The sequence below is a fragment of the Pinus tabuliformis genome, chromosome 3_1, assembly GCF_031772625.1.
Source record: "Pinus tabuliformis cultivar Carrire ecotype Pingquan chromosome 3_1, CPIR1, whole genome shotgun sequence".
NCBI classification, from domain to species: domain Eukaryota; kingdom Viridiplantae; phylum Streptophyta; class Pinopsida; order Pinales; family Pinaceae; genus Pinus; species Pinus tabuliformis.
The window spans coordinates 706982445-706991238 of record NC_142301.1 but is presented as its reverse complement, the minus strand read 5'-3'; the positions used below and the strand labels follow the sequence as shown (position 1 = coordinate 706991238).

The 8794-nt window shown below is 39.3% G+C and overlaps 2 protein-coding genes across 2 annotated transcripts; both read left to right on the top strand.

The window, feature by feature from the left end:
- The first annotated feature begins 852 nt into the window (after positions 1 to 852).
- Positions 853 to 1614, top strand: LOC149189133 (DNA-(apurinic or apyrimidinic site) endonuclease, chloroplastic-like). Its single transcript, XM_089410138.1, has one exon. The coding sequence runs from the start codon at positions 853 to 855 to the stop codon at positions 1612 to 1614; it is 762 nt and encodes a 253-aa protein (XP_089266264.1).
- A 63-nt stretch (positions 1615 to 1677) lies between these two features.
- On the top strand, positions 1678 to 4938 carry LOC149189132 (uncharacterized). Its single transcript, XM_089410137.1, has one exon. It carries the CDS (start codon positions 1678 to 1680, stop codon positions 4936 to 4938), a length of 3261 nt encoding a protein of 1086 aa, XP_089266263.1.
- The last annotated feature ends 3856 nt before the right edge of the window (positions 4939 to 8794 follow it).

Below are 8794 nucleotides of genomic sequence, written 5' to 3'. Positions count from 1 at the left end.
AGCGGTCGCGAGGATTCTCGTTAGGCTTAATCCGACGGAAGGGCTTGCTGAATCGTTTACACTGCAGTATAAGGACTATGTTTATGAGCAGATATTAGACTACGAGCTCTTCCCCTTCAGATGCCACTGTTGTCATGAATACGGGCACTTAGCGAGGGACTGCCCGTTGGGGAAAAGAAGAAGAAAGGCACAACAAAAGGCAGAGGAATGGGAGGATCTGCTGGGAAACCCCGATGCTCAAAATAAGACTAACAGCACGGAGGCAGATCATCAGAAGGAAGTCCCTCTACACCAGTCGGAGGAAGGCGTGCCGCGGAAGGAGGAGATCCCGGTTCGAGAAGCAGAAGTCCAGCCATTTCGGGAAACTCCAGAAGCAGCTTTGGCCGCCCCATCGGAGGACGCCCCATCCGGTATGCAGTCTTCTCCATTATTGTTCTCTGTAAATTCTAAATCTTTTAATGGTGACCTATTGTCAGATGTACCTATGGTTCCAAATTTAGATGACCCTCTACAAAACATAGAATCACTTTCAGAAGCTATCCCGTCTCTAAATCTAAACTGTGAGGATCTTCCTAAGGAGAACCGGGGTCTGGGTAGTACATCTGTTGCCCGACATTATAACCTCAGATCTCACCATAAGCGACCCTCTTACACCAGCGACCTACTGGAGACGGTGGGTGGTCTCAGTCCTGAGACGTCAAAGGGCACCTCTAAGAAAGGCAGAGGACGAAAATCTCTTTTGTCAAAGGCTCAAGTTAAGGCAAAATTTGATGTGGCGGACGGGAAACAAATGTCGATCCCTGGGGCGCTTAGAGCAGCGAAATCCCCTGAGACGGTTATCAAATGATCTGTATGTCTTGGAATTGCAGGGGTTTAGCTAGTAAACCCAAAAAACTATCTCTGAAAGATCTCATCTCCCGCCACAACCCAGATTTAGTTTTTCTTCAGGAAACCCTGGGAAAAAGTTCTGAAGTTGAATCCATTCTGCGACCCCTCTTCCCGGGTTGGGCTTTCTTTGCTCTTGATGCTGCTGGTCACTCTGGAGGTCTTGCCATTGGCTTTAAGGAAGGAAGATTTAAGGTACAAAATTGTTGGGGATCGCCACAAGCTCTTGGTATGGAAATTCTCTCGGTGGAGTTTGATCAGCCTTTGTTGTTTGTAAATGTGTATGGACCTTGTCAGGGCAGGGTCTCCTTTTGGAATGATCTCTTGTCAAAAGAGCTTCTAACTGATAAAAACTTGATATTAGGGGGTGATTTAAATTTCTCTCTGGGGATGGCAGAAGCTTGGGGGCCCTCTGCGAGGGAAGATCCGTTGATAGATTCTTTTTCAAAAGCCCTCCAGAATTCTAAATTGATTGATGTTAATATTATAAAGGCTAAACCGACCTGGAGGAACAGAAGAACGAGAGAGGGGAGAATTGCAAAGAGATTGGATCGGTTCCTCATCAATGAAGCAATGGTCGCTTATATCCCTCTGTTTAGGCAATGGGTGGGGGACGGGGGAAACTCGGGTCATTTTCCCATTTTCCTTGAATTCTCAAAGCCCCCTGCCAAGCCGGCCGCACCTTTCAAATTCAATGCCTCTTGGCTACAGGAGGAATCTTATCAATAGCTCTTCAGGAAAACTTGGAGACACCTGGGTCCAAATTCTCAGGCTAACAAAGGAGGCCATTTTATGGAGAATTTAAAAAGGCTTAAGAAAGCATCGATCGAGTGGGCTTCAGAAAGAAGAAGAAAACAAAATGAGGAGTTGGTAAAAATTGAGGAGGCTCTAAGTTTGCTGGAAGATCCTGAAGTGGATGCTTATGTAACCCAGGAGTCAAAAGAAAAAAATTTGGCTTTAGAAAAGAACAGAGCAAAGATTTTATTGGACAAAGAAGAGGAGTGGAGGCTGAAAAGTAGGGCCATTTGGTTGAAAGCTGGGGACGAAAACACAAATTTTTTTCATAATTACGCAAAGGGTCGGAAAAATGCAAATATCATCTGGAAGATGAAAGACCCTGAAGGTAGGGAGGTGTCTTCTTTTGAAGCCGTTTCCTCTTTGGGTAAGAGTCATTTCCAATCTCTCTTCTCTGATCTTGTGGGGATCTCTTTATCCGAAATTATCAGAACAGCCCAAGCTTTCCCTAGGTTTGTGGAAGAGGAGGAAGCAGATAATCTCTATAGGGAAGTGGATAAGGAGGAAGTTGAGCGTATTATAAAAGAAATGCCAAAAGATAAAAACCCGGGGCTGGATGGCTGGACTATTGAACTCTTTTCCCATTTTTTTGATCTTATTGGTGATGAGCTTACTGAGGTGGTGGAGGAATCTAGAAAGAAAGGTGAAATTTATAGTTCATTCAATTCTACTTTCATTGCACTCATTCCAAAAAAAGAGAATCCTGATTCTTTTGAAGATTTTAGACCCATCTCCCTTTGCAATACCATTTATAAGATAATAGCAAAAATCATTGCGGTTCGTCTGAAGCCTATTTTATCTGGTTGTATCTCAAATGAGCAGTTTGGGTTCCTGGATGGTCGACAAATTCATGAAGCAATAGGGGTGGCCCAGGAAACAATCCACAGCATCAGGAAAGCAAAGAAGAAAGGGGCAGTTTTAAAAATTGATCTTTCCAAAGCCTATGACAGGATTAGCTGGTTGTATCTCAGATTATTATTGACTCATCTTGGATTCAAATTGGAGTTTATAAATTGGATAATGGGGTGCATTACAAATGTTAGCTTTGCCGTGTTGATAAATGGGGCTGCCTCCAATTTTTTCAAAAGTCAGAGAGGTTTGAGACAAGGATGCCCTCTTTCTCCCTTGCTCTTCCTTCTGGCAGCTGAGGGTCTCAGTAGACTGATATTAAAAGCAAAGCAATTAGGTTTGCTCACAGGTTTGGAGGTTGCTGTTAACCTTTTCATATCTCATCTACTTTTTGTTGATGATATATTGTTATTCTTAAATGGGAATTTAAATGAAGTTAAAGTTCTTAAAGATATCATTGACCTGTTTCTGAAAGCTACAGGCCTTCAAATTAATCCCAGAAAGTCTCATTTTATCTTGGAAGGTTTCAACAGGCAAGAGGAAACTGCAATAACATCCTACTTGCCTTTTGAAACCTGCCATATGGATCGGCCTTTCAAGTACCTTGGGTTTTGGTTAAAACCGTCCTCATACCGAAAACAGGATTGGCATTGGTTAGTGGCAAAAATTGAACAAAGGATATCGCACTGGAGTTTCAAGTGGTTATCAAGAGCCGGTAGATTGACACTGGTAAATTCAGTTCTTCAAGCCATTCCTGTCTTTTGGGCAGCACTGACTTGGATCCCCAAAGGGATTATTCATAAAATCAAGCAGATTTGCAGCAGATTTCTATGGTCTGGATCTAAGGAAGACTCTGTGCTTCCCTGGGTAGCTTGGGAAAAGATTGCTAGACCAAAGGAGTGGGGAGGATGGGGAGTAAAGCAACTCATGGATTTCTGCCAATCTTTGGCGGCAAAATTAGGTTGGCGAATTGTTAAAGTAGAGAACCTTTGGACTAGAGTAGTCAAAAGGAAATACATTGATCCAGTCCCTCTAGAAGACTGGATCAGAAGTCCAAACAAAAAAGGGAGGAACTGCTCGGCTATCTGGAAGGCAACGACTGAGGCTTTCAAAATCATCGAACAAGGCTTAGCATGGCAAGTGGGGAACGGAGAAAGTCTGCGGCTTGGCAAGGACCCTTGGGTAGGGTGCAATGACCTGTATGCTCTATCTCCTGGTCTGATTGCACACCTTGATTCAAAAGGAATAAAAAATCTAAATCAGATAGCAAACCTGGAGGCATCGTCCATTTTGGGACAGGCTTGGAGATCGGAAGAGGATTTGGACTTGGATCCCCTTTGGAGAGCTGAGTGGCGGGGTTTCATCCAGGAACTAAATTGCTCAAATGTTAGGATAAAGGACATTCCAGATTCACTGGTTTGGGCTCATGTAGAGATAGGTTCTTACTCCCGAAAGGCCGGCTATAACTTCCTAATGAAAAGAAAGGGGTGGGACCTCCCGGCTTGGTGGGCAAAACCTCTATTTAAGTTGAAATGCCCCAAAAAGGCCAGAATCTTTCTCTGGTGCGTTTTAAAAAACAAGGTCCCCACTTGGGATATTCTTCAAGCTCGTTTCAAACAAGGACCGAGTAGATGCCCTCTATGCCTGACTGATTCTGAATCTATCCCGCACCTTTTTTTGAGCTGTCCTTTCACAAAACAAGTTTGGGAAGAAACAAAAAAACTGCTGAACATTTCCGCGAAATGGGAAGGGGAAGATCTATCAGCAGCATGGGAATATTGGTGGACCCACTATTCTGAGAAAAACCTGAGGAATTTGCCACCTATTGTCTGTTGGGGTGTTTGGATTGCCCGAAATGGATGCATTTTTAAAGAAAGGGTTACCCCAGTGAATGTCATTGCTATTCAAGCCTCAGCCATATTAGCTAGCATTCCTGAACCGGAGAGTCCTCAATCTTCAAATCAGCGAAAGGATTTTGTTATCAGAGAGGGCATCCCCTGGGCTTTTTTTGACGGGGCAGCTCAAAACAATATCACTGGAGCCGGAATTATAATCCATCTAAGTCCTTCTCACTCATTAAAAGCCTCAGTAGGCCTTGGGATGGGCACAAACAATTTTGCTGAATTATCAGCCCTAAAACTTCTCCTTTGCTGGCTCATCCATAGAAATATCCTCACAGTTCAAATTTTTGGAGACTCTGCAAATGTGGTAAACTGGGTCAATGGGAAATTTAGATGCAGGAATTATATGTTGATGCCTCTGTTAGAAGAAATCCAAAGTTTAAAGACTCACTTTAATGTTTTCTCCATTGCACATATTTACAGGGACAAAAATGAAGAAGCCGACCGGTTATCTAAAGCAGGTTTACAGCAGATTCTGGGATCTTGGAGGATAACAGAGCAAGTTTAGGATCAGATCCGTGTGTCAGATCTTCCCCCGTACTCTTAAAAATATCTTTCTCTTTTTTGTCTGAACATGTATGTAAAGCTCCTGAAGCAGGAGAGACAGTTTGCTTACTTTATTTTCCTTTTGATACTATGTATTGGGCTGTTTTCCTGTTTAAAAAGGAGGCCCAGATACTATGAGACAGCTTTGAAATGTTTATTTTTTGAATATGGCTGTTACAGGCCGCGGTCAGGAGAGTAGTTCCTAGTCTCTTGATAAAAAGATACAGTACCACAGAGGAGATTTAAATATCTCTATGGCACAAGAAATATCTGCTGAATGTTAACTCATTCCTTTTGTATCTTTTTTATTTTTTGATTAATAGAAAAGCTCGGCTTTTTTCTTCGGAAAAAAAATTTAAATAACTAACCATATGCACATTATCATTAAAATAAAATAAACATTTATGTACATCATCCATTCATACTTGCCCTCAGCACGGGTCCACATTATCTAGATTGACAGGAAACATACTGACATATAAGTTGTACACATTATGATTTTCCAAATAACACAATCATACATATATTAAAAGTATACTTTCCCATTTACGACAGAAATTCGCATTGCAATGTTTTACATTCACAGGGTTTCTTGTTGCCATTAAGTTACCACTGCTTGGTCCAAAGGGGCTTCACTGGGGAATAAATACCATACCACGTGCATGCCTGGTCCAAAGGGGCTTCACCAGGGAATAAATACCATACCACGTGCATGCTTGGTCCAAAGGGGCTTCACTGGGGAATAAATACCATACCACGTGCATTCATATTATGGGATACATATTGAGGAAAAAATGATATAATATATTGAATATATAAAGGGAGAAAAAGGGTTTTTATATTGGCACGTATAAAAAATGGAGCTCAAAGTTAATGAGAAAATATAAACAGGTATAAAAAATGGTAATGAAAAATTGGATACCTAAAATATCTAGTGAAAGCAGGCATTTTTGAAATTTGAAAGGTGTATTCGGTTTGTATTGGTAAGGGGTTAAATAATGTGATTTTTAGAGGTATTTTCCAATTCCTAAGAAAATTAAGGGTATTCATTAGTATGCCACGAATTCACGTGATATGTCACAGGATCATTGAGTGAAGCTCCTGTGGCTTAGTCCCATCAGCAACTTTAGTCATAAATATTCATTTTTTGTACAAGGATTCACTTTTGCAATCATCTTAGTTTCATGCATGCAATGTTGCAATGCGTAAAAGTATATACAAATATTCATTAATGTGTATATGTCAATAACGGTTAGGGTAACAATCCCAACATTTCCAATTCCCACAGTATACTATTACCAATAGATTGACACATGAAGTAACTACCTGTAACATACCTCTTTCGACACCATATTAGAAACCACATACTACTGGCAGATGCCTCCTAGATGCAGTATTAAAATCCACATATGGTGTTTTTTCACTAAATTTAACTTGAAATAAGTTTAGATGTAACAGTTGTCACATGCATTCATATATAATTACCTCATAACAAGTTAACATTGACATTTCTACCCTTACACTCATCATATCACAAAGGAAGAAGCAATCATGATCATTCAATATCCCGCAATTTGAGTTTCCCTCCCTTGAGGATTTAATACCAACATTACTAAAGATAATGTTATCCATACACCATAACTAGCTTGGCCATATCATGTTCATAGTCAAAGTAACACTGACATATAACTTATGCAATATGAACAAATAACTAAAACGAGCCTTAATGGAAGCAATTCATCTGATCGTGCATAATGAAAAGATCAAATACCCTGAACCACAGGCTCTACCATTTCAAACCAAAATCATTCATCATACCCAATCAATAATCCTACTACCACTGTTAACATGGGTATCTTAAGGATTATGCACAATTAGTCAAAAGAGCAGCATTGGATGCATAACATAAATAACCTGCACCATAATTTATATAGTTGAGCCTTAACCACAGTTAACAAGTTTGCATAGCAGCTCAAGCATGATTATTCACTACCTTAACAAGACAGGATAACACCAATACCACATAAGATCCACATATTATGTTTCTAGCATTACTTTGATGTGCCATAATTGTCACATGCACCCATAAAATCATCTCTTAACGCCATTGACTCATGTATGATAGTCACATGCAATCCATTTAAACATTTTCATAGCAAGGGAAACTCAAGAAAATCCTCTCATATGCTAAAGGAATTTATAACATAGAGGGTAAGAAACCAATATACAAAACATCCCATGAAAATGAATCCAACTAGATCAGAAGAGGTAACAACAATTGGAAAACGGAGCACCACCACCCAACCTAGAACTAACTCTTCCAGTTCACCCTCGAGCCGAGATTCTTGCCATGGATCAATTGCCTCCTGTTGATCTCTTGCAATGGATGAACTGCCTCCTGTTGATCTCTTGCCATGGATCAACTGCCTCTAGTTGATCAATGAAATGGGTATTTAATACCCTCTTTCATGATATGGTTTCCATTAGCGACGTCCCACTTTTATGGATATTTTTTATCCATTTGCCTAGGCTTATCTCAGAAAAGCTCGTCTTTCTCTCCCACGAGCTTTTCTAGAATAATTGTGCTTATCTAGAATTAAATCTAGAAGCTTTATCATGAAAGAATTATCCAATCCCATTCACCAATGGAATTTGGCAACAATCTCATCTCTTGGTGTCACTCTTTTCCAAGTGACTAATTAAATAGTTAATTTCATAAAGTATTTACTTTCAATATTACACATTAGACATATCTTTTCTCATCTTAGGTTTTCAAAGTTTGACACACAAGGGAGGGGTGTTACACTACCATAAGAACTTGTTTACAACTTGCAATATCTTAAATCAAAACCAATTCATGCATATAAGTTTTAATAGTTAGTCATGCAACACTAACTAATCAGTGCTACCAATGATCTTAATGCAACCATGGCACGACTCAATCATCAAATAGTCATTACAGTTAAGTCTCACTACTCGACTCATTATGTATTTTTAACATCTAAAAGGGTTCATTCAATTTCATTTACCTCACATGAAAATCTATGGAGTTAGATTTTTTTTACACAATTTACCCATAGGTAGATGTACAAGTTACTATTCTAGAATCCTCATTAACCATTAGATAGAATCTCCATCATTACATAGAGTAACTTTAGTAAGTGAATAGTAAATTACATAACCATTAAGAACTATTGCTGTAGCATATTAACATAAACTTTCTGATATAACCTTTGATCAATTCCATGATTATTTTAACTCTATTAGTTGATCATATTCTTGAAAATATAAATCTCACATCATGCAAGGAATCAAGGTCATAAAAATGGCATAACATGCAACCACATCATCAGACACCGATATACCCTAGAAACCCTATAGGGTGAAAACCAACAAACACTTACATTTATTATTAAATGCTCATGAGGGTGTTCACCGGGAACTCAATGGTTATAAGGGAGTCCATCCCTTGACTATTGTTATAAAATATTACAAAAAATATCATTTAAAAAACAACGTAACTTGTTATAAGCTATTACAATCATCATGACATCATTTACCCGCAAATCTCCAATCTTCATATCTTTATGGTCTAGTTGTTCCTTCAGTGGACCATCCTACAACTCGCACTCATTTGCATGGACCATTAATTATTTACCTGCCACCATGTTAAGCATAACATTTCCTGCTATTGTTGTCGTCAACATACGTTATATCATGATTACGTAAAATATTAATCAACTAATTCATAAATCTATACTAGATGCTTCTTCACCATCTATTCATATACATTCATTAAATGTAAATAAAATATCGTG